This window comes from Phoca vitulina, unplaced genomic scaffold (genome assembly GCF_004348235.1).
Source record: "Phoca vitulina isolate PV1807 unplaced genomic scaffold, GSC_HSeal_1.0 scaffold26, whole genome shotgun sequence".
In the NCBI taxonomy this organism is placed as follows: Eukaryota; Metazoa; Chordata; class Mammalia; order Carnivora; family Phocidae; genus Phoca; species Phoca vitulina.
In genome coordinates, this window is record NW_022589729.1 from 19,172,829 (window position 1) to 19,198,592 (window position 25,764).

The 25,764-nt window shown below is 46.5% G+C and overlaps 1 protein-coding gene across 2 annotated transcripts in view; it reads left to right on the forward strand.

Moving 5' to 3' along the window:
* The window catches only part of DSTYK (dual serine/threonine and tyrosine protein kinase), a 61,330-nt gene that overhangs the window by 30,561 nt on the left and 5,005 nt on the right, over nt 1-25,764 (forward strand). For both annotated transcript variants that reach the window (XM_032422191.1, XM_032422190.1), the window contains exons 2-12: nt 239-627; nt 11,175-11,844; nt 15,773-16,005; nt 16,410-16,493; nt 17,126-17,302; nt 18,231-18,360; nt 19,092-19,248; nt 19,699-19,831; nt 21,870-21,983; nt 23,406-23,520; nt 25,524-25,658. In XM_032422191.1, coding sequence (XP_032278082.1) covers nt 239-627; nt 11,175-11,844; nt 15,773-16,005; nt 16,410-16,493; nt 17,126-17,302; nt 18,231-18,360; nt 19,092-19,248; nt 19,699-19,831; nt 21,870-21,983; nt 23,406-23,520; nt 25,524-25,658 — 2,337 coding nt within the window. The remainder of the gene's footprint in view (nt 1-238; nt 628-11,174; nt 11,845-15,772; nt 16,006-16,409; nt 16,494-17,125; nt 17,303-18,230; nt 18,361-19,091; nt 19,249-19,698; nt 19,832-21,869; nt 21,984-23,405; nt 23,521-25,523; nt 25,659-25,764) is intronic.

The window sequence follows — 25,764 nt, forward strand, 5'->3', positions numbered from 1 at the left end:
TCTAGGTAGAGACACCTGCTCTGGGGACAAGCCAGGAAGGGGACTCCTGTTCGATCTTTGAAGAGCCTTTTCCGGCTGAGATGTTTTCCTGGTGTCTCGTCCAACCAAGAGCTTCCTAGAAATTGCTTCCCTAGGGCCCTGCCATCCTGACTGGGTCTCTGGGAAAGTCTCTGTCTACCCCTCCTCACTGTCTCTCTGTACTCCTTTCTCCTTCTCCACCCTCCCCTTCCCCAACCAGGCCAGCTGAGCTGCATTGCCTTCCCACCTAAGGAAGAGAAGTACCTGCAGCAGGTTGTGGACTGCCTTCCCTGCATCTTGATCCTCGGCCAGGATTGTAATGTCAAGTGCCAGCTGCTGAACCTGCTGTTGGGGGTGCAGGTGCTTCCCACCGCCAGGCTGGGCAGTGAGGAGAACTGTAAGCTTCGGCGCCTCCGCTTCACCTATGGGACTCAGACTCGGCTCAGCCTGGCACTCCCCGGCCAGTACGAACTAGTGCACACGCTGGTTGCTCACCAGGGCAACTGGGAGACCATCCCTGAGGAGGACCTGGAGGTCCAAGAGGACGGTGAGGACGCCGCCCCTGTTTTAGCTGAACTGGAGGTGACGATGCACCACGCTCTCTTACAGGTACCAGTCTCATATTTATACAACAATTGCATACATATATACCAGCTTTTCCTGTATTTGAGCTTTCTCACAGAGTGATTTGGCAACATATAGTCTTGGCTCTGAGCATCAGCTGATAGAGCACATAACCTAGGAAGTTGAAAAACAGACAAGGCCCTAGCAGCGCCTATCCCGGAGTCTGCTACCACGTGGCAGGACCCAGAGCAATTCGCTTATCTCCTTGCCCCCTCATCTCCCTTTCTACAATAGAAGGAATGTGCTGCTTGCATCTCGACAGGCTTTTACAGAGTAATTATGATTAGGGCCAGAAATCCTTTTCCATTTCTCAACAGGAAGGCATGGCTAGAATTGTCTCCAGCCATCCCTTTCTAAAAGGAATGATAAGATGATGGATCATTAATGCCCTTACTCGAGTTGAGACTGAGTAAAGAATTTTGTGAGTTTTTCCTTAGACCTAGCCATTATTTACTAAGTGGGACAGATCATGTCTCCTACTTTCTAAGGAACTGGAGAACCTGAGGACAGGTCTGGCTCAGTGTAAGGAGATATGGGGATCCCGTCATCCTGAAGGATATCTTCTTGGCTTCTCTCTTGAAGTAAACTCCTAAGGGAGAACACAGCTCTTGCGGTGACTTCCAAGAGATCATACTGACTATCTGGTATTCATTTCTCCACTTAGGAAGGACTCAACTCTGGTGCTAGGCTTCCTGTCCTGCTCTATAAGCTGGGACTGGGCTATGTGATTAGACCCAGTGGGGATCAGCAAAGAATGTGACTGTGTCAGGGGTCAGGAGTGGGTAAGATGAAAAGAATACAGACCTGCTCAGAACAGAGAGTCCCATCACCTTGATTAGCTGTGCCAGGAAGGAAGGGCTAGTTTAGCAGGACTAGAAGTTTTGTTTCTTCTTATAACCTCTGCACCTACCCCTGTTCTAAAAGGCCTGATCTCCCAGTCAATGAATGAGTCCTTTGGTTGTGGCCATGGCCTCTGACACTCTAGAAGTAGAAACTGTCATCTCATTTCCTTCCAGAGACTAGATTTCTTTTATCTTGATAAATGCTAGAGGGGCTATGTACACAAGCCAGCATTTTGTCTGAGCAGAGTTTCATCGGTGGCTTTCCTCTGTTTTTAGACTAAGAGCTCACACTCCTTAGGTCCAGGATGCTGAGAGGGTTCTTGCATAACTCTGACAGCAGCTCTGACAGTAATCCTTGTTTATTAACTGAGACTGCTTGGTTGACCCGTGAACTTCTTCACAGTTCATAAGTATTTGAGCCACACACAATCTTTCTGTGATACACTGGCCCGATCTGGTTCCTTCAGGTTCCAGGGGTTCAGTGGCTTTCAGACTTTTCTAGAATTTCATTCACTGGGGTTATCTGGCTGGCTTAATTGGTAGAGCATGCTACTCTTGATTGTGGGGTTGTGACTTTGAGCCCCACATTGGGTGTAGAGATTACTTAAAAATATTTATATATATGGGGGCACCTGGGTGGCTCAGTCATTAAGTGTCTGCCTTCGGCTCAGGTCCTGGGATTGAGCCCCACATCGGGCTCCCTGCTCAGCGGGGAGTCTGCTTCTCCCTCTCCCACTCCCCCTGCTTGTGTTTCCTCTCTTGCTGTGTCTCTCTGTCAAATAAATAAATCTTAAAAAAAAAAAAAGAACATCCTGCCCCTTCTTTTAAAAAAACGTGTATATACATATACATATATATATACACACATATACACATATATATAAAGAATTTCACTGTAAGGAATAACATTTTGTATCAGGACCTAGTACATATATACACATATACATTTTTTAAGAGATTTTATTTATTTATTTGAGAGAGAGAGAGAGAAAACACAAGCAGAGGGGAGGGGTACAGGGAGAAGCAGACTCCCCGCTGAGCAGAGAGCCTGACGCAGGACTCAATCCCAGGATCCTGGGATCATGACCTGAGCCAAAGACAGGTGCCCAACCGACTGAGCCACCCAAGCGTCCCTACACACATAGAAGTAACATTTCATGAAACAATACTTTTACTTTTTGTAAAACACACTATTGTCTTCTCTTTTCTATTTGATTGCATTTTTTAAAACTGATGGTAGCAACCCACTAAATTAATGCTGTTAGCTGCTACACTCTGACCTGCAGCTTAAAAAACACTGTTAAATAGCTGGTCTGACTGCTATTGGTCGGGTGGCGATTCTTCCTGTTCTTGCCTTTTAAAAACAATCTTGGACTGTGAACAGAGCCATGTGCAGGAGAGGCACGTGACTGGATTGATTTCTCTGGGTCCCTTTCACTTTATTGGCTTTAATTTTTAATGCTCATTTACTTCTGTTGCATGAATTGAGGCAGTTCGAGCAAGTGCCAGGCAGGAAAGTGAGAGCCGTCCCCCGGGTGCACAGCGGAGTGCACCCTCACTGGGGAGAGCTCGTCTGGCTGCTCCCGACGTGGGCTAAGCGCTCCACTGAGGTAACAGGTGAGGGGGCTCCTTGGTTGGGAAGTTGAGGTACCAAATCAGCTTTCCCTCTGCACAGCTGAAATATGTACTTTCTTTCTTGAGGAATACTCTCTTGTCTTGAGGAATTCTCTAGCCTCTTGCGTTCTGTTTCATGTGGTTTGTGAGGCTTCCTTAGCCAGAGTTTCTCCGGATCTGCTTTATTCTCCAGTGGTTTTGATGTAGAAATAACAACAGACCCCAACGGTTCTAAGTTTGGAACCCCTTGATGCCATGCCTCAGAGGTCCTTAGGAGCCCTTGTGGAGCTCAGGCCCTGCTCAGCCACCACAGTCAGGCTCCCGTCTTCATTGCATTTGTGGCCTCGGTTTCGGGAGCTCACTGCTGGGGGCGCTTCCCAGTTACCTTGAAGATTTATGTGCTGGTGAAAAAGATTTTTTTGTTTAGCTCCAGTTATATTTAGGACCAGTGAGTTAGTTCCAAACAGCCCTTCCATTTGATTTGCAAAGGGGCTGGTAAAGAAAGGAAAACTTGGCTCAAGGAAACCAAGACTAAATTAGGGGAAATGAGTTGTTCATTTTCAGCTGTCAGATTATCAAAGCAGTTTCCCCTACCCTCTTATACAATGGTCATTCTTCTAATACGGTGCTTTAAAGTCCTCATAAATTAGCCAGTTTCAGTGTGTTCCAGAATAGGCTGACCCACATGGACCCACAGTGCTTGGTATTCCCAACTTTTTAGCTCTGGGTCCCCTGAGATTCTCAGTTCATAATTCAACAGCAGAGGAACAACATCAAGCTGTTAGTTTCCGTAACCTCTGTTATTGTTAAAACATAGTCATTTTCCCATTGGCAACACATTTCACCAGGCCTGTCTCCACGCACATGCCTCCCCTTCTCCACCCCCCACCCCGTGTGGCACGCATACCACCACGTCCTCTCACTAGTCCCATGGAACACGGCCGTCTGCTTTGGAGTTGCCTCAGTGTGTGTGTGTGTGTGTGTGTGTGTGTGTGTGTGTGTATTTCCTGTGAACACCTATGAGAAAAGGAGTAGCAAGGAGCCAAGAGGATTAAACTCTCGCAGTCCCAGGTGGGACTCCTGCAGCCTGGCCGGTGTCTCACTCGTGGTGGCGCTGACAGAGCTTTCGGTTCTTCTGCCGGCCTGTTTATCTCCACCCTTTGGACAAACGTACGTGTCGCCTGACGGCCAGACTGCCGCACACAGACCCGGTCATTGGCTCAGGATGGTGTCTGATGGGGTATCTTTCGGGGAACTGAGGTAGACTATAATGTTTCCAGGAAAGGTCTGATGACTTGCAAATAAACTTTATTTTTAACTCTAACCAGTTGGAGTAGTCATTCTCAGGCAATAGCTAGCGATGGAAGTAATCTATTTTTAATGTCATACAGACCTAGGTGTTTTTAATTTCTCAGCAGTTAATACTTTCACAACCCAAAATCATTAAAGGATTTTACTTAAAAATAACAAAAGTTTATGCAAAATTTTAGCCCCCAAATTTACTAAATACTGTTTGTTGCTAGAAAACTAGCTTCTCTCAATTTTTGTCTAGTTTTTGGCATTTATGATGGTGTCTTATAAAACTAAATCTGTTGTGTGTTGTTCAGCTTTCCTTAGATACCATATCTTATCTTGAATGTCTCTAGATTGAAAGATAACAGTTGTTTCGCAACAAAACGGAAAGAAGGCTGGGTGAAGGTCCTCGGGGCAAAAAGCTAACCGTTGGGGGAGATAGTATATGGAACTGGGTCAAAAATGGCCATTCTAAGGAAAAAGACCCAAAGTTGGGATAACGTGTATAAGATGGAGAATGGCACTCTGGAGATAAAATTACAGTAAAGAAACCATGATTTTATGGGGCAAAGAGAAAGGGGAACTCAAGTGTTATGTTAAAAAAGGGTATCAGAAGTCCAGGCAAATGTGAAAATATAAATTCTTTCTAGGCAGCGAGGCTGTACCCTTCATATTTACCATCTCTCTTGCCTCTCCCCTGACACACTAACAGGTGTCGTGGAACGTAAGCATCCTGCGTATCTGCATGTGTTGCTCTTGGCCAAGAAACCTGCAAATACCTAGTGCAGGTTAATTTACCTATTGAGGATGTGGGTGGTTTAGAGGCAAGTTTTTTTTTTTAATCCCTATGCTCACTAAAATAAAAGTAAAAAGAACAGCTTGAATCTGAGGCTGTTTTCTCAGTTCACCACCAGGGATTCATTTGTGGCCTTCCAAGGATAGCTCTTGGGGAGAAAATCTGGCAAAGATTATAGTCTTAATCTTCCTCTTTTGTCTCTTTTCTAGAGTCCCATCTACCTCTTTTTTTTTTTTTTTTTTTTTAAGATTTTATTTATTTGTCGGAGAGAGAGGGAGAGAGAGCACAAGCAGGAGAAGAGGGAGAAGCAAGCTTCCCACCGAGCAGGGAGCCCGATGCGGGGTCGATCCCAGGACCCTGGAATCATGACCGAGCCAAAGACAGACACTCAACTGACTGAGCCACCCAGCCCCCCCACCCCTTTCTTACACCCAGAGGCTTCCCTGTTTTCACTGTGTCAGAGATCTGTGTGTGTTTCACCTGGAGTCGAGGATGGTGGGGATAGGCAATTCAGAGACTCAGGGGTTGAAAGTACTGTCACCAGGCAGAAACTCTGTTATTGGGGCTATTAAAAATGGTCTCTTTTTGACTTCTTTCATGGTATCTCAACCAGTCCTGCAAGTTTGTTTCATGGCAGAGCCTTTCCTTCATAGGATATACTTTTTAACCTGGAACACTAGAATTGTCAGGATCCCTAAAGTTATCTTGTCCATCCTTTATTCATCTTTCAGAACTTGCCCAACATCAGCCCAGACAGTTCCTGACACCGTGGACGTTCAGTAACTGTTAAAGTGTGCTCTTTGTAGTCAGGCGGACCTGGATTTACATCCTGGCTTTGTCAGTTCACTGACCATGTGACTGGGCTGGTTCCCTCTTGTGCAAGGTGGGGGTAGCGATCCATATCTTCTAGGACTGGTGTGAGGCCTCAATGAGAGGGTGTGTGTGAGGACTTAGCGCAGTGTCTGGCACGGAGTAAGCCAGTTCCCTCCTCCCTTTGAATGTATTAATCAGCGTCCTTGAGAATTTCCCCCTCTCTCCGTCACCAATCCCTTCCCTGACAACCATGGTGGAACGCCTTCCTTTTGTCAAACGTGTAAGTCCTTCTAGTTCCAACTTACTTATCGTCATTATTCTGCTCCAGTTAGACACAAAGTTCTTCATCATTCATTTTCAAGGTTCTTTTGTAATGGAAGAAGAGAAAGATGTTATTAAAAGCTAAATAAGACAAAAGTTAAAGTTATAAAGTTAAAAGGTAAAGTTTTCCCTTCTGCCTTCTCTCTTCTCCATTCTACTACTTCGTCTCTCTGCTTTGATGAATCTAGTAAGTGGACAAGAGAATAAAGCTTCAGATTCCTGCTTTTGTCTGGATCTCTGGGTACTGGATGTTGGAATAGGTGCAAGTTAGATTGCATAGAGGCTATTCAGTATGTATTCAGCCAGGTATTTTCTACAATGTAAGAAGAACAGAGAGGTATTTTCCTTAATATGTAATTAACGTTTAAGAGTGATCCTTCTGGGAATCATGTAAAAATGAAGAAGAATCAACCTGTGTAAAAACAAATAGGAAAAACCTCTGGACAGCCCCATGAGAATGGCATGGGAGGAGAATGGACCGTAAAGGTAGGTAGATATGGGGACAGGGATTGAGGTCGAGACCGGATTTGTTGCTGAGCTTGGGCAGAGCTATGTTATGTAGTTGTGTACTTCTTTTCGGTGTGATGTGAACCTGAGGCTTCAGAACTGTAGAGAAAGTGAAGACCTTTGTGACCTACCTGAGAGCATGGCTGTCTTCTGCTTGAACCATCAGTTAATATACTCATTCTTGGCCAGAACTGAGTTTCAGGGATGGGCCATGAGCTATAAGAGCCAGTGTTCTTAGGAAATGGTCAGGCTTCTTCAGTGATTGAGCCATTTCTTGGCATTTAACACAATATCATTTTACACCAAAGACAAAACCTAAGAGGTCAGTTCTGGTGTTTGCAGAGTGACACTCTCCTTTCTGTTCATTCTCTTGATCTTGCCGAGAAAATTGATGGTTAGCACACCAACTTCTATCGATTTTGTAGATTTGTGCAGAATGCATTCTACAAGAGAAATCTCTTTAGGAATTCACTGTGACTCCCAGTGGGAATTTTGGGGGTACTCTCATTATTCCCTGAGATTCTTTTTCTCTGATTGAGTTAGGAGCAAAATGCTTACTCACTGCTTTATTCTTGGAGTAGAGGCAAACAGAAATCAGAGCTAAATGTATGGGATATGGGTTGAAAGATAGGAAATTTTACATATGATTATTGAAAATGGTTTTGAGCAGGTAGTGAAGGCCTCATTTATTCATCCGTTCAATCCACATGTATTTGTTGGATGCTCACAAAGTGCCAAGCGCCATTCTAGGTCCTAGGAAGGCAGATAGCCTTCCACGAGATCGTCCGAGGTCAGACTTCCCTCTCAGGGGGCCAGAATAGGGCCCACAGTGGGTCTGGCTCCTCCTCTCTATATTACTGATGACTTTTTTCACTCCCTGTCTCTGGGAGACAGTGCTGGCTTCCCTTTTTGTTTATAACTGTCAGAGATGAGTCATCCCTTCACTGTAAGTGTCACAGAATCACACAGCACATTCCAGCCTGGTTTGTACCACCGCCAGGATGTCAGGCAGGCAGCTCTTTCTGCCTGTCTCCCGCACGCACGGTCATCGGCGCGGGGAGACCACCTGCACACGCTAACTAACTGGGGAATGGAGGAGAGAGAGCGTCGTACTTGTTGTCTATCCATTTTTGTTTAGTACAAGATATATTTAGGAGTGGACAACTTCTTTCTATTTGCCAGTATATCAGGTGGTATCTACCATTAGAAAGCCCTGAAGCCTTTAAAAAATGAATCTGCACCTGTGAGCAAATGAAGTCAGCAGTCTCCTAGGAAGGATATTCGTTCTGCAAGTGGACCCCGCAGCTTTTGGTTTTCTTGCACACACAAAATGGTTCTTTGAGGAAACCCTGTGAATTTATTTTAGAATTTTAAGAAAATCCATCATAAATAAACAAGCAAACAAAATTATTCCTGACGATTTTCAAAGAACTCTTACTTTGGTTTTGCATATTTAGGCTTTTTTCTCATGATATTCCTGTAATAAGTTTGGTTGGTTTATATCTTTCAAAATGTATATATTTAAGAGAGGTTTGCAACTTTAAAATAAATATTTTTAAAAACATGTTCACCTGTAATTCTCTATCTTACTATAACTTTTCATTTCTTGGGATTCTCTCCTAGTCTTTATTAAATTATTATATGTATTATAATGTTGGTATTTAGGCATTTGTGTGTTCTACTCTAAGCCATAAAAGTTCTTACCTACTTTCTGAATATGCCTCACGAAGTGATTCATACTCCAGCAGTGTGACTCAGGGTAGTGAAGGAGGTTTGTCTTGAACAGTGGGGTGAGTGTCGACTAGTCTACCAATCAGAAAACATTTCATGCAATTCAAGGCACAGATGAAATAGCAGATCTCTTCTTGGCCTAGGCTTGGATGGAAAGTAGCTGGATTTTCAGTGTTTGCTCAAATTAGAAATGGTGAGATGCTAAAAGCACTTTTAGCTTTAGAGAGTTCAGAGTGGCCAAATAACAGTTATGTGATCTACCTGAGAATTAAACTTACTAATTCTTTATTAGGAAAGATGAGATCTTTGTAAAGCTTTTCTGGGGATGGGAGATCTCTCTCTCTCTCTCTCTCTCTCTCACACACACACACACACACACACAGTACAAGAAACAATAGGCTGGCATTTCCCAGCCCTTTCTTACTTATCTAGGCAAGGAGATCAAAAAGGAAAAGGTCCCAGGTTTTTATTTAAAATTTTTTTTCATCAAAAATAACTGCTACTCAATAGGGTAAGGAATGAAAACAATATGAGCCTGAAAGAAAACAAACAATTGCATGTTTTTTACATTTCAAATAAAGTACATTTGTAACATCTGATAAATGTTAAGGACACAAACTTGAACAGGTTTGTGTTGAATTCTTTTACAACTCTCTAAAATGTGCTAGAATTCTGTGCAGGATTGATTTTGAGTTTGCGGGTCCCTGAAGACATCCCCTTGGTGTGCTTACGATGGTGATACAGGTATGAGTCTCCTTGTCCACCCTTAGGTCTGGGATGCCAGGCAGAGTAGACAATTTCAAAGATAGACAAGAGCAGCCTATGCCGTGGATGAAAACATCTGTTCTCTAAGTGCCTCAGGATCCTCAGGAAAGAAGTAGAACACAAAGCAAAAACTATTGGCTAGAAAAGGACCTGTGGAGGTTTGTTTCTAAACCAAAGATCATTCTTGAAACTCACTTTCAGATCTTGGGTGTATGGGGGCGCCTGGGTGGCTCAGTCGTTAAGCGTCTGCCTTCGGCTCAGATCATGATCCCAGGGTCCTGGGATCGAGCCCCGCATCCGGCTCCCTACTCCACGGGAAGCCTGCTTCTCCCTCTCCCACTCCCCCTGCTTGTGTTCCCTCTCTCACTGTGTGTCTCTCTGTCAAATAAATAAATAAAATCTTAAAAAAAAAAAAATATCTTGGGTGTATGAGTTATGATTGGGTTCAATCATATGTAACAGACGATCAGAAAAATGCGCTTGCTTAAACAAGATAGAAGTTAATTTTTTTTCCCTCAAATGAAAGAAGTCTGAAGCCAGACTGGTGTGCCCGCTCTGCCGTCACCAGGGACCCAGGCCCCCTATTTCTTTTTGCTTCATCATCCTCAGTGCTGGCTTCTACCCTCAGGTTTGTCTTAGGGCTGTAGGATGACCTTCTTGTTCAAAAGGCAAAAAGGATGAGGCCAAAGAGCATACTTCCTAGTAGAATCGAACCCCCTCTAAAGAACCTTTCTGAAAGCCCAGTGCACTTATCGGGCAGCCTTGTCTGTAAAGGCTATTGCCTTCTCAGTAATGCAGAGGCTAAATATCCGATAGGCAAACCTTAGTCTCTGTCATACCACATGATCATGAGAATAAAGGTATTACCAGGACTTTGGTGGCTAAGACTTTGGGATACCTGCAAACTTTTAGAAAAGGACAGTAATGTTTGGCAAACCTGGCTTTTAGTTTGCTGCTTGATTGATTCAACAATAGTGAGGGCTATGTGTTAGGCCCTGGAGTTTCCATAGTTAACAAGGTAGACATGGTCCCTGCCCTCAAAGGGTTGACAGGCTGTTGGGGAAACATGGATTTTATTTATTTATTTATTATTTATTTATTTAAAGGATTTTATTTATTTATTTGTGGTGGGGGGCGCAGCACAAGCAGGGGAAGAAGCAGAGAGAGGAGCAGGCTCCCTGCTGAGCAAGGAGCCTGATGCAGGACTCGATCCTAGGACCCTGGGATCATGACCTGAGCCAAAGGCAGAATCTCAACCAACTGAGCCAGCCAGGTACCCCGAAAAATGGGTTCGAAATAAATAAATTTTAAATGTGTTGAACATTAAGGAAAGGAGAAGTAGAGAGTGCTTGGGATTGTGTACTAGGAAGGACTCACTAAGAGCATGACAAGAATACACAGGGAGATTGGAAGGCTGCTTGGGAGTTAGCCACCTTAGAAAGGTGGGGCTGGGAAGATGAGCAAAGAGGAGAGTGGGAGGAATGTTCCAGGCAGGCTCAATCCCGATCTGATCATGTCCACATCAATTCTTTCTCCTTCCATTATTTGTTTTACTCCATCGGAGGGCATCAGTGGGTTTCCAAACAGCGAAGGAAGCCAGGAACTAAAGTCTTTTTATCTGCCAGCCTTTCTGCAGACTGTTTTCTCACTCTCTCTAGATGAGTGCCTGTCTCTTAGGCTGTGGCAGGGAGTGTTGGGAACTCAGGGAAGGAGGTGGGCAAGTCATTGGGGCGTACCAAAGTCCCACTGTCCCGTCACAGATCTGGATTTTGGTCTCATTGTGGGACTTTGGGGAAGCAAGGATTGGTTCTGACCCCGAAGTGCTGATATGACCCCCCTTCCCCTTCCAGGACGTGGACATTGTGGTAGCACCGTGCCAAGGCCTCCGGCCTGCAGTGGATGTTCTGGGTGACTTGGTGAACGATTTCTTGCCTGTGATAACCTATGCACTCCACAAAGACGAACTGTCTGAGAGGGACGAGCAGGAGCTTCAGGAAATCCGGAAGTATTTCTCCTTTCCCGTATTCTTTTTCAAAGTGCCGCAGCTGGGCTCGGAGATCATTGCCTCGTGTACCAGAAGAATAGAGAGTGAAAGATCAGCCCTCCATCATCAGCTGATGGGCCTGGGCTACCTGAGCAGCAGTCACTGCAACTGTGGGGCCCCTGGCCAAGACACTAAAGCTCAGAGCATGTTGGTGGAGCAAAGTGAGAAACTGAGGCACCTGAGCACATTTTCCCAGCAGGTGCTACAGACTCGCCTGGTGGACGCAGCCAAGGCCCTGAACCGGGTGCACTGTCTCTGCCTCGACATCTTTATTAACCAGGCCTTTGACATGCAGCGGGACCTACAGATCACTCCCAAACGTCTGGAATATACTCGAAAAAAGGAAAATGAGTTGTACGAATCACTGATGAATATTGCTAACCGAAAGCAGGAGGAAATGAAGGACATGATTGTTGAGACGCTTAACACCATGAAGGAGGAACTTCTGGATGATGCTGCCAACATGGAATTTAAAGGTAAGTCTAGAGAGCTTGGTGTGGGCTGCTGGGACCACAGGATTCTTTAACCCTTTCCTAGCTGGAAACTGAGTCCCATGAATTCAGAAGGCCAAAGGCAGCTCAGGAACATCTCGTCTACCCAACTGTCATGAGTAGGAGCCCACCTTAAATCACTTAGCCAGAGTGGCCTCTCTTCTCAGAGGCTTTCCTGGAAGATTCCACTGTCATTCCTTCCCGGGACTGGTAGTCCAGCTTCTGGTAAGTTCATCCTAATAGCGCTCTTAAATTTCCAGTTTATATCTATATCCCCTTGACCTTGACGGAGCTGGAAAAGAGCTGCCTGAAGAGCATTACTAAGTCATGCTTTAACTTTGGCTTTAACCTTCAGCATGGCCTGTGCTTCCTTTTTGGTTCTTTTTTTGTGTGCTTTGGTCTCATTTTCTTTCCAGGCTGCTCCTGAAACCCAGCTCAGGAGTATTTCCCAAAGTTGTGTTTACAACTTTTCTGGAAGTCCATTCTTCATGAGTGGCTATTAACAAGATTGGGCCAAAGTGATTCGTCAGGTCTTTTGGGGTTGAGGTCTTGATGTGGCTGACTTTGTATACTGACTACTCTGTAAACCTCCCTGCAGGAACATTAGCCCCACCACCCATTAAGAACAGTGATGTGGTTTGCAAGTTACCTTGAGGTTCTCAATCATGGCTGTACATCCAAATTTCCTGGGGGGCTTTTTGAAAATAGATGTTTGAAATCACCCCAGAGCACTCCAGACCGATTAATCAGAATTTCTGATATGGGACCTCGCATCAGTTTTTTCTCAGTCCCTCCATGGATTCTGCATATTGCCATCTTCCTGATGAGATAACTGAGGCTTAGGCAGGTTAAGTAATTTGCTCAAGGTCACAGCTACTGAAGAGTAAAGGCAAGAGTTTGAAACTAGCAGTCTGATTCCTGAGCGCATACTCTGAATTTCCATGCTTTACTGACTCTGAATCTCTTCCCGGTTACTGCCGCCGCCATCTTCCTAGTAACCGGCTTTGGAACCTCAGCATGGTCTCCAGCTCTTTGCTCTCCCTTGTCCCCACATCCGGTCAGCGGCCAAGTTCTGATGTGTCTTTTTCCATATATCATATCTACCTTTGCTTTTCTGTTCCCTCTTCCTCAGTCCACCTGAGCTACTGCTCTCCGTATAGCTCCTAGCTACCTATTGTTCTCCCAGACATCTTTCTGTCCTTTATCCAGTTCATCTGCATTGGCTCTGTGTTCCTACAGACTAAGTTTAGACTCGTTAGCCTAGTGGTAAGGATCTTCCAAAGCCTAGCCCTGACCAACTTTCCCGGTCCTGTTTCCCACTAGGCACCTTCTGCTAAGTTTCTCTTGCTCTCAGCTGCTTGCTGTCCTCCATCTCTTCTTTTACTTTTTCTTTACTCCCGCCCTGCCCTAAACCCCAAAAGTCTTTTATTTGTGAATTTCCAAATCCTACCTACCCTTCAAGGCCTCTTCTAAATAACATCTTTCATGAAGGTGTCTTTAATTTTCTTAGCTAATAGTGATCGCATCCATCTGAACTCCCACTGCATTTCATGCGTACCTGAAATTTCTGGCATATTTCATTTTCTTTTATTACAGTTGTTTATGTTCTTCTGAGTGTTTTCTAAAATCCGAGAGAGGGAGGAGAACAGGGTCTTGTTTATCATCATATCTCCTACAGCAGTTCACACAGAGATGTGTACACTACCTCGTGGGAGTTTGAATGAGTATGTGAATTTTGGTATATGGCTGTGTCACACTTACCCAGAGGAAACGGACTCCACTTTAGCAAGCACAGGAAGCCTTATTTCTTATAGGCCTTTCTAAAGATGAGCAAAGGTAACTCTGGTGAATTCCCAGTGTGGGGAGGACTTGCAGTGGAGATCCTAAGAAGGCTTTTGACTAACTTGGGATGCTGGGGCCTCAGTGTCGGCATCATAGCGCACAGGATAAAGGGGGCAGGGCAGGGAGGTTGGGCAGTCTGTGAAATATTTGATTGTTTATTATGTGCCAGGGATACCATGTCTGGTACCTGGGATGCAGTGGTTAGTTCAACAGACGCAGGGGGAACTGGGAACAAGTAGATCAGACATCTGGCTCTATTAACTACATGGTGGATTTGTGAAGCCACTTTCCAAGTTAGCTGTGTATTAGATAGGACTAACCGTGTTCTAAGTTCTTTCTGGGGATCCTTGAGGCAATGGTAAGTAGATTTAGAAGAGAGCTACCACATAGCCTAAGGAGCTGGATTTCTGGTATTGGTTTTTGTTTTAAAATAAAGGTAACGTGGGGCACCTGGGTGGCTCAGGCGGTTAAGCATCTGACTTGGGCTCATGTCGTGATCTCAGGGTCCTGGGATCAGGCCCCATGGCAGGCTCTGGTCCCTCTCCCTCTGCCCCTCCCCCCACTCATGCGCACGTGCGCGCTCTCGCTCTCTCAAATAAAATCTTAAAAAAATAATAAAATAGAGGTAATGCATTACATACATACTTCAGAAAATACATTTTTTTAAAGATAATACCTACATGCATAGTACTTCACTCAGAGATATAAAGATACTGTCCTCCAGCCACCTAGTTTTCCTCCATATGTTCTTCTGCCCCTTGCTTTTTCACTGAACTCACATCTTAGAGATCTTCCCATAAACGTACACATGGATTTGTCTTCTTCTAATAGATGTACCTGATTTTATTCAACTATACCCCTACTGATGGACATTTAGGCTCATTCTTTCTTTTTTCTTTTTTGCTATTACAAACTCTACTGCATTATCATTTACATGCATATCTTTGGGGCTTGTAAAGGTATATTTCTAGAAAAACAATTCCTAGAAGCAGAATAGTTAGGTCAAAGGGTATGTAGATATTTTTGTTTGTTGGTTGGTTAGTTTAAAATTTTGATTGGTTGGGCGCCTGGGTGGCTCAGTTGGTTGAGCGACTGCCTTCGGCTCAGGTCATGATCCTGGAGTCCCTGGATCGAGTCCCGCATCGGGCTCCCTGCTCGGCAGGGAGTCTGCTTCTCCCTCTGACCCTCCCCCCTCTCATGTGCTCGCTCTCTCTCATTCTCTCTCTCTCAAATAAATAAATAAAATCTTTAAAAAAATAAAATAAAATAAAATAAAATTTTGATTGGTTAAAAAAATTTTTTGGTAGATATTATGAGATTTCCTCTAAAGAGGTGACACCAATTTAAATTCGCACAGTAGACATCAGAGTGCCTTTTTAGGAGTGGAGTTTTTGCAGGTAATTTGTCTTCTCTTAAGTTCTGTCCTCTGACTTGCAGAACGGATTTCTAATTCTGGGAGGTAGTAGCAGGTTGGCCACAACATTTCAGGTTTTCTTTTTATTTAGTAATTGATTAACATCAAATCCCCAACTCTTGGATTTTTCCAGGAGTTCTGCAGTGTGAAATATTACGAAGATCCAAGGCAGTCCACAAGCTTGGGTTTTAGATGCTAGCTGTCGTCCTTCCTAACTGTACCGTCCCCTTCCCAGTGCCCCCTCTGTCCTCTCCTTGAGGTTGTTTCCTGACCTATAAAATATGACCAGTAATACCCACCTGACAAAGTTATCGTGAGGATTAAATTCGATTACATATATAAAATATTTATTATGGTGCCTCTCAAATAGTCTGCACTCAATAAATATTCCACCTGTCCTATAAAAGTGACATAAAAGCGGACAAAATCAATAGGCTCATTCTAGACACAGTTGCTCCTTCTCAGGATCCTTAGATGCCCTAGTTAGTAGAGGACCGCGTGGCCCCGGATCACGCCGAGGGTCAGAGTTCGCCAGCCAGCCGTGTGTTTTATAGCCATCGTCATGGCAGCTCCGTGGCTTTGATGGGGAGAGGCCTTTATTCTGAGTGCCTGCCCCTTCCCCTCACAGCCAACTGGCTTCTCTCTCTGCCTCCACAGATGTCATTGTCCCCGAGAATGGAGAGGCAGTGGGCACCAGAGAAATCAAATGCTGCATCCGGCAGATCCAGGAGCTCATCATCTCCCGGCTCAATCAGGCAGTGGCTAGCAAGCTGATCAGCTCAGTGGATTACCTGCGCGAGAGCTTCGTCGGGACCCTGGAACGCTGTCTGCAGAGCCTGGAGAAGTCCCAGGACGTCTCTGTTCACATCACCAGTAATTATCTCAAACAGGTACTCGAAGACCGGTTAGACGCCACGTCACAGATAACACAGGAAACAGAGCCCACCCGCAAGCCTGACCTCAAGCTAGCCAAGAATTTCCCTTTCACCTTTTTGCCCATCCGATTGGAATTTTATTTCGTTTTCCCGTCACATGGCCCCTGCCCATCAGAGGTGCTTGTGAACTGCAAAATCGCAGTTAAGGCAACATGCAGGGCGGTGAAGATGGAAGTAAAGGGGCCCAAAGAGTCACAAAATAAATGATCAACCCATGTAGACCCTGCACGTTTATGGAAGGATATATTTGGGAACCTTGAAACAGGACTCTGTGCTTTAAGTAAATATTATTTATCACATTTTTTAATCGGCCACTCTGCTCAGGGCATCTTGATTTTCTTTTGTGTGTTCTCTTTCAGATCTTAAATGCCGCCTATCACGTTGAAGTTACGTTTCACTCAGGGTCCTCGGTTACAAGGATGCTATGGGAGCAAATCAAACAGGTGGAGCTTCCGTAGAGAAACATTTTCCGCCCCTCGTTGGCTCAGATGAACCTTAAGCACTAATAGCGACTGATGTCTAGGATATTCTGTTGGTGTAGGGTGGCCATTTGTCCTGGTTTGTCTGCCCGGGAGAGTTCTGATTTGCACCTATTCTGAAATAATTAGGAACAGTGCCCCTTTAATGCTTAAAATAGTGCATTTAAATGAAATTTTATGCAGCCATAAAACTCTCCTTCACCAGCTTCTTCATATTCCTTTTTCCCAGCTTGAATGTTTTCTCAGACCCAAGCTTTGTTGCCAGAGGCCATTTGTGTGGTTTCTTTTCCTGAATTTGATGTGGCTCTTTTTCCATACCAGGTTCAGAAAGAGAATTCTCAGGCACCCTGGCACTAACTGTACATAGTGAGGGCTTGTGAGCACGTAGACTAGGCCTAGTGTTCCTTGATGCTTTCCCTTGGTCTGAGCCCTGATTCTGAGGTCGATGGAATTGGCGAGGAGTCTTGGCCATCACGTGGCTCCATTCTTCATAGCCTGCTCCTAACGAGTGGCTAGGCCCGAGGGGAAGGGTGTTGGTTCTTTCTGGTGGCTCCTGTCTCCCACCCGTGAGTGTTCTCACTGACCTCATCCTGCAGATCATCCAGCGCATCACGTGGGTGAGCCCACCTGCCATCACGCTGGAATGGAAGAGGAAGGTGGCCCAGGAAGCCATCGAGAGCCTCAGTGCCTCCAAGTTGGCCAAGAGCATCTGTAGCCAGTTCCGGACCCGGCTCAACAGTTCTCACGAAGCTTTTGCGGCCTCATTACGGCAGGTGGGTGTGTGGGGAGAGAGAGAAGAACCTACCTGCTGGGGAATATTTTGCCCACTGCTCTTCATATAATTTTTATAAAATTATCAGTATATTTTCTTCCTAGCTATTAAACGATAATATTATGTTATGGGAAGTTTCATCAGTACATTTTTCATGTGGAGATTTTTCTAACTCCAGGGAACATGGAGGGAACTCAGTTAATTTCTCCCCATTTCACTGAGTGAGGAATGAAAATCAAGGGGTAGGAATTCTGGGCGCCTGGGTGGCTCAGTCGTTAAGCGTCTGCCTTCAGCTCAGGTCATGATCCCAGGGTTCTGGGATTGAGCCCCGCATCGGGCTCCCTGCTCCTCAGGAAGCCTGCTTCTCCCTCTCCCACTCCCCCTGCTAGTGTTCCCTCTCTCGCTGTGTCTCTGTCAAAGAAATAAATAAAATCTTTAAAAAATGGGGGGTAGGAATTTTATTTAAGTTATTTAGTATTTTAGGAATGAGTCAGAAAAAGGATGACTTTGTAACTCTCATACTGGTTCACAGTTATGTGACATCTGCTTGTCCCCTTGGGGTGGATGTATACATGTGTCATGTGTCAAGGTCATGTGTACATGTGTGTAGAGTGTGGGGTATGGGGATGTGGGTATGCATCCAGTTATGTGACATCTGCTTGTCCCCTTGGGGTGGATGTGTACATGTGTCATGTGCCAAGGTCATGTGTACATGTGTGTAGAGTGTGGGGTATGGGGATGTGGGTATGCATCCAGGAGGAACAGTTATTACTTACCAAGAGCTCACTGTGTACCAGTCACGTTATGGACGTCTTGTGTAACTCTCACAGTTACCCTTAGGAGGTAGCTGTTATTACCCCATATAATAGGTGAGGAAGCCAAGCTGGGGACTTGATAAGTCACATGACTTTTTTCTGTTTCCCTCCCAGCTAGAAGCTGGCCACTCAGGCCGGTTGGAGAAAACAGAAGATCTGTGGTTGAAGGTTCGGAAAGATCATGCCCCACGCCTGGCTCGCCTTTCTTTGGAAAGCCGTTCTTTACAGGACGTCTTGCTGCATCGTGAGTCCTTGTTTTTCCCAAGGAAATGGGAAGAAGGTTCTGGATACCTGACATTCTCATGTTCTACCTTGGAAAATCCCAGTGTCTAAAGCTGCTTCCTTGCAAAGCTGCCTCAGCACCCCCTGATGTGTTTCTGAATTCCTAAAGTCTGGTCCTGCTATTTATACAATTCAGACAACATGACTGAAGTTTATTTAAATCGGACCAGTTAGGTTACTTTCTCCTAGTTTCCAGTAGCATCAGAATTTCTTCCCCAAGCATAATTATGACTTCCTACTCCTAGGTCCACGTCTAAGAATCTTTTTTTTTTTTAAAAGATTTTATTTATTTATTTGAGAGAGAGAGCGAGCAAGAGAGCACGAGCACGGGGGCAGAGTGAGAAGCAGACTCCCAGCTGAGCAGGGAGCGCGACGTCGGGCATGATCGCAGGACCCCAAGATCATGACCTGAGCCAAAGGAAGATGCTTAACTGACTGAGCCACCCAGGCACCCTAAGAATCTTTTTTTTTTTAACAAGATATTTTATATATTTTTTCATCTGCAGTCTTCAAGATTTTATTTTTAAGTAATCTGTACACCCAATGTGGGGCTCGAACCCACAACCCCGAGATCAAGAGTCACGTGCTCCACTGACCAAGCCAGCCAGGTGCCCCACATGTCTAAGAGTCTTAGGGAGGTTGCCCAGCAAGTTCTCATTCCTCCTGCCTTATCTCTGTGTCCATACTTGATAGGTAAACCTAAACTGGGACAGGAGCTAGGCCGGGGCCAGTATGGTGTGGTGTACCTGTGTGACAATTGGGGAGGACACTTCCCTTGTGCCCTCAAGTCGGTCGTCCCTCCAGATGAGAAGCACTGGAATGACCTGGCTTTGGAGTTCCACTACATGAGGTAGGTTCTCCTGTCATTCATCTCTATGGGAGAAGATCCAGAGAAGAAGCCAGAAGCCTGGCTTTTGTACCAAGGTCATGTACCAAGAGCTACAGCACGCCGTGTCTCTCCCTTCCTGTGTCCCCAGATGTTGTAGCCAGTGTTTCTGTGTTGGGCCCAGAAATGTGCTCTCTTGCAGGCCTTCATGGTCTCTTCCCTTTCCCTACCATCCCGATTTCTCAGACTCTGCCTTCCGTTTGACTTCTTAGTCCTTAAGGCCTGTCAGTCTTTAGATTCCGTAATTCCGACTCCTTGTTAGAGAGGCCACTCTCTTGGCCCTCCCTCTGCACTGAGGGCCACGACGTCTGGCCCTGGACAAGAGTGGTCTCAGGGGACTCCTGCCTATGTGGCAGCACGCTGTCGCGATTGGAGCCGGAGCGTTGCAGCCCCGGCCTCTCTCGTTCGCACCAGGTCTCTGCCGAAGCACGAGCGCTTGGTGGATCTGCACGGCTCGGTCATCGACTACAGCTACGGCGGCGGCTCCAGCATTGCTGTGCTGCTCATCATGGAGCGGCTGCACCGGGACCTCTACACTGGGCTGAAGGTGAGGCAGGAAGAGGGGGCTGGGCGCGGCCGGAGCCACACCCGCGGGCTCCTCTCTGGCCGGCCTTCTGTTCTTGTTTAGCCAGACCTGCTGGCTTTCACAAGACATTTTTTGGCAATAATCAAGCTTTATTACCCTTATTTCCAAAAAACCTTAAACATTTCTCAGAATCGATTTTTTGGCCCAGTTTATATCCAGAATACTGCCAGTTCACCACTTTTACCTCTTGTGGTGGTGGTAAAAATCTAGACAACTCAGAAGAACAGAAAAGCATCCTGTAACTTTGCTATTTTTCCTCTTTTTTTGCTCTTGATGGGTACAGCGAGTGTTTGTTGTTTAGTCAACAAATATTTATTAGTGACTACTTTGTACAAGACCCTGTGTTAAGCACTATAAGGGGATATCAAAAAGTGAAATTGCCAGGGGCACATGACTGACTCAGTCGGTAGAGCATGTGACTCTTGATCTTGGGGTCCTGAGTTCAAGCCCCATGTTGGGCATAGAGCTTACTTAAAAAAAAAAAAAAAAGGTGTAATTGCCAGAAGCTTTTAAGAGACTTCCTGTCGGTGAATATTTCATTAAGATTTGGTGTTTGAGTGTGATAAATCCACCTTGATGGGTAAAATTTGGGCAGGTAGAAAGAAGAGGCCGTACCAGCAGGAAGGAATAGCATAATGCCCAGAGCATTTGAAGGACACTAGTCATGTTGGAGCGGCTGTCTGGGAATAGAGGGGCATGATGTGCAAAAAAATCTTGAGAAGAAATTACAGAACACCAAAATTAAGAATTTCCATAGACTTCAAATTCCGTTGTACACCATGAAATGCTGTTGAAATTTTTTTTTTTTTAGATTTTTATTCATTTATTTGACAGAGAGAGAGATAGTGAGAGCAGGAACACAAGCAGGGGGAGTGGGAGAGGGAGAAGCAGGCCTCCCGCCGAGCAGGGAGCCCGACGTGGGGCTCGATCCCAGGACTCTGGGATCACAACCTGAGCCAAAGGCAAACGCTTAACAACTGAACCACCCAGGCGCCCCGCTGTTGAAAGATTTTGAGTGAAGGTGAAGTACCCTCAGTTGGATGTCGAGTTTCCTTCACCCAAAGCAACCACAAGGGACGTGGAGACATTCCTTTGTCTGGTCCCTACATGGGGGCTGGGTGGGACAGGGGGAAGCTAATCACAGAGTATCTGGGTAGGTCCCTTCTCACAGATTACATGGAAGCTTCTGGATAGAAGACAGGAATCCTTAGAAATGATTGCAAGAGCCATGAGAAATCAGTAGGATGGAGGAAATGACTCTCCCGCTGGCTCACCCTCTTCATTTCAGAGGAGTTAGGCTCAGCACTGTCTGATGCTTTCCCACAAGTGCGCTGAGCTTCTGGATGAGTGATGTAATGTTCTCTGGAATTCAAGAGGCCCTAAGCTGGAGGCATGGTAAAAGTAAGATGAGTGACTTTGATATTTGAATCCATAAAGCCAAACCTGGGCTAACCAGGCCTACAAAGCAGTGGAAGGCATTCTGCCCGAGAGACCTAGAAATCCTTTTTTTTTTTTTTTAATACTTTTATTTTTTAATTTTTAAAAAATAATCTCTACGCCCAACATGGGGCTCGAACTCACAACCCCGAGCTCAAGAATCACATGCTCTACCGACTGAGCCGGGCAGGCGCCCCGAGACCTAGCACTACTTTGAGCCTCAAGGGCAGTTCCGGAGTCTGTTCGGGGCTTGGAAATGAGCTCACGCCTCCGGGTGTTGGCCTGCGCCCCCTCTAGTGCCATGTGGGGTCATCCGGCCGCTGCATGCGGCCTCCAGGCAGTGTTATCGGGCCTCACAGCTTGTCCTTCCTTGCTCTCCCTCGGCTTCCTTCTAACTGCTTTCCTCTTCCTTTCTTCCCGCCTGCTTCTCTGCCCTTGTCCTCTGTGTGCCCCAGCACCGGCTGCCTTGCAGCGCCCCGCAGAAGGAGCTCTTAGTGGGTTTAAGCACGCTGGACTGAGGAGTTGTCTTGTTAGTGTGAGTGAGCCCTTTTGTCTCCCCAAGGCTGGGCTGACGCTGGAGACCCGTCTGCAGATAGCACTAGATGTGGTGGAAGGGATCCGCTTCCTGCACAGCCAGGGACTCGTGCACCGTGATATCAAGCTAAAAAATGTCCTGGTAAGTAGAGCTGTTTCCCCGAGATAACGCCCTGTCTCTGTGGCTTAAGTGGCTGTCGGAGGGTCCTCCTACATGTGAGTGGGATCGCGGGGCGCACCTGCCGGGAACGCACTGGAGTTGACAGCAGATGGGTTGATGGCATCTTGGATGTAAGGTTTGGGGAGTGTCAGGCTGCCTCCTAGACCAGGCTTCTGTTGCTTAAAGTTTTTTCTCCCAACACTGTTGTGGACATGTAAACGTACACAACAGTGGTCTGATGGAGACCCACATATCGTTCATCTGATTCATGGTCTCTTTCTCCGGGGTTCATCTCTCTCTGTTCCTCAGTCTCTCTCTCTCTCTCTCTCTCTCTCACACACACACACACACACTTTTTTACTCAACTGTAGGAAAGTAAGTTACAGATAGCACAGTACTCCTAAATACTTGAGCTCGTATCTCCTATAAAGGACATTTTTCTGTGTAATAAAAATGCTATTATCACACCAAAGAAATTTAACGTCAATACAATACTGTTAGTTAATAAACAAACAGTTTATATTAACATTTCCCAGTTACCCAGACACAGTCCGTTTGTTTGATCGATCCAGGGTCACTCCAGGGATCAGACAGTGTACTTTGTTGTCATGTTTTCCTGTCCTCCTTTAATCTAGAATAGTCCTTCTGCCCTTTTTTGCTTTTGTGATGTTTTTGAGGATTCCAGGTCTGGTTGTTGTTTAGAGTTTGGTCAGAGGTTCTGGATAAGGGCTGAGATGGGTAAATGCACCGTCAAAGGGAAGGTGATCATGAACCCACCAGTCCTGGTATCTCAGTTCTGAAGAATCTTCTGACCTACTCCTCTTGAAGCTGTATTGGATATCATCAAGGTGTCTCTGGCAACACGTACATGATATATATAAAGATGACAGCAGTGTGGGGGAAGGGAGAGATTGCCCTAAAATCATAGGCTGAAACCTGAGAGGCTTATCAATAGTCAAATGAGGCACAGATTTATTCTCTTGGGCCTTTAGGAAAGGAAACTGCAGGGAATTCAAGCAACTCTCCTCAGCTGACCAGAGGACCTCAGCCTTCTTCCTTCGTGACTTTCTGCCCTGGGGTCTGGAGGTCCGAGGAGAATCATCAGGAACTGAAATACTTTCCTCGGTGTCTTTCGCTTTATTCATTCTTCCAAGACTTACTAAGTTTCTGTGATGTGCCAGGCACTATGCTAAGGGCGAGGGATACAAAGGCAAAGAAGATAGCCCCTGCCATCCAGGTTGCTGACAGTCTGGGGAGAAGACAGGAGTGGGAACAAATCTGGAGACAGGAAGGCTTAATTAAGTGCTACTTGAAGGTAGACGCCTGCTTCTGAGCTTGACTGTGCATCTGAGAGCTGTGTGCAGGATCCGACGCAGGCTCACTCTCGCCCTGCTTTGTTGGCAGCTGGACAAGCAGAACCGTGCCAAGATCACTGACTTAGGATTCTGCAAGCCAGAGGCCATGATGTCAGGCAGCATTGTGGGGACGCCAATCCATATGGCTCCTGAACTTTTCACAGGTAAGCCGTGGGGCAGGGAGTGGGCTTCAGCAGGGCTCCGTACTTAAACCCTGAGGGCTACCCCTTGGGCTAAGTAGTATCCATAAGTACTCCTGGCAGATCTGGTGCAGGCAAGGGAGAAGCAGAGGAGGGAGACCTCTAAGGCAGGGCAGGGGAGAAGGAAAAATGCACACGGGAGACACCAGGTCTTCTTGTGCAGGTTTCTCCGGCTGTTCGCGCCATAATTGCCGTAATCAGCCAATTGGTTGATCAGTAAATACTGATTGAATGGTTTCTATATGTCAGGAGTTGGCCCTGATCATTAAGGAACTTGCAGATGACAGAGATGCACTGAGAGAGGTAGGATAATTAGGAAGCAGTATAGGACAGTGTGTGACAAGGCACTAAAATGGGTGCCACCTAACGTGACGGTGTTCAGACAGGTGATGAAGGTTGAAATGTTTGACAGTTTTGTGTAGAAGTGAGATGTTGGGTGGAACTTGAGTCAGGTCTGGAAAAATTGGTCTGTGGGAAGGGAACCCGTAGGAAGTGTGCTCTTTGAGCTGGGCAGCATGAGTATGCTTTTTCATATATTTTGTTCCATTTAATCCTCACGGCCCTTCTGTGGTGGTGGTGATGGATTTTTATGCCCACGTCACAGATAAAGTCGAGTCCAGATTGGTGAACTTCAGAAAGCCACCCCAAAACACTAGAGATGATGGAGCTGGGATTGGAATCTAGGTTTTTCTGGCTCTAGAATCTAACCATGTGTCACGAAGGAGAGAACATTCTGGAGGCTGGGGAAAGGGAAATAGGAAAATTGCAGCATCAGCACGACAGGAAGGAAATCCAGGTGGGGAGTAACAGCAGACAAGGCTGGAGATGAGATGCTCTGAGCTTGAACTCTGCGCGGAGGAGCGAAGGCTCGGTGTGGGGGCCGTGAGGAACTTGAGCTTGTGCGCAGGCGCGGGCAGAAAACACGTTCGTGGAAGGTTAGCTTAGCAGCGGGAGGTGGAGGGGTTCGAGTGGGCAGAGCAGTGGGGCTCGTGTCCGGGAGCAGGCTGCTGGTGATGCGGCGGGTGCCAGGGCAGCTCCGGCGGGGAGCGGGCGAGATCGTGTGATCAACGGAACACCCGCGACCAGCAGCGGAGAGGGGCCGGGCGAGGACCCGAGGGCTCGAGCCTCACGGACGGGGCATGGTTGCGGCGTTGCCGAGGCGGACGCGAAGGTCACGGCGGGCCCCTCGGCGGCGCGGGGAGGAGCTGGGATCGGCGCCCTGCGCGGCCTCCGCTCGTTAGCCTCGCGCACAGCGCTGCGCCCGGCCCTCCGCGGAGTCGGGCACCGAAGGATTGGGGCTGGCTGGAGCCACAGCGCAGCCGAGCGCGCACGCAGCGTGTCTCTTCCTCTGGATTTACTTCTTAAAGAAGTTCTGTAGCCACTGCTTTCGTTTTCTTTTGGCGACTTCGTATTTCATTTCCCTGTATTGTTTCTCTGCAGTCCTATTGCTGACAGAAGAATCTTTTCCAAAATACGTTCTTTGTGTCACCTGCTGCCCTAAAACATAAGGGACTTCCTGCTGTCCATCGAATCGAGACTTTTCTGTCTGACTTTTTAAAAATCTTTACCTTCTGGTTCCAATCTACCCACCCACCTGTTTCCCAGCCTTATTTCCCTAATCCGACCTTTCAGGATGAGTCTTTTTGGCTGTTCCATCAAAATCATTCCAATTTTAGTCTATGTGCTGCCGAAGCGAGCAGTGTTCCATCAAAATCAAAGGCCTGTCCTCCTCCTTTGTCAGGCTCCAGCCTCAGCTCTCCTGGTATCTAGCGCTGCCCTCCCCGTGCTGTGGTTTGGGGTGTAATAAGATGGGCGTTGTCAACGGTCCTGCCAACCGGGGTTCTTAGGGGAGGCAATGGATGTTAAAAGCTTTAGGAAAAAAGGTGTGGAGACCTCTGCAGACCCCGTGAGTGGGGATGCAGCTGCTCTCCGTCCCTGGCTCACTGTCTCGCCCCTTCTCGCTCCAGGGAAGTACGATAATTCCGTCGATGTCTACGCCTTTGGCATTCTCTTCTGGTATATCTGCTCGGGCTCTGTCAAGCTCCCTGAAGCATTTGAGAGGTGTGCCAGCAAAGACCATCTCTGGAACAACGTGCGGAGAGGTAAGAGCCACAAGCCCTACCTTGTCCTGACTCCCCACCACCCCCACCATCACCACCGCTGAGAGCAGCGGGACCACATACCGTCACGGAATCCAGGAAAGACACT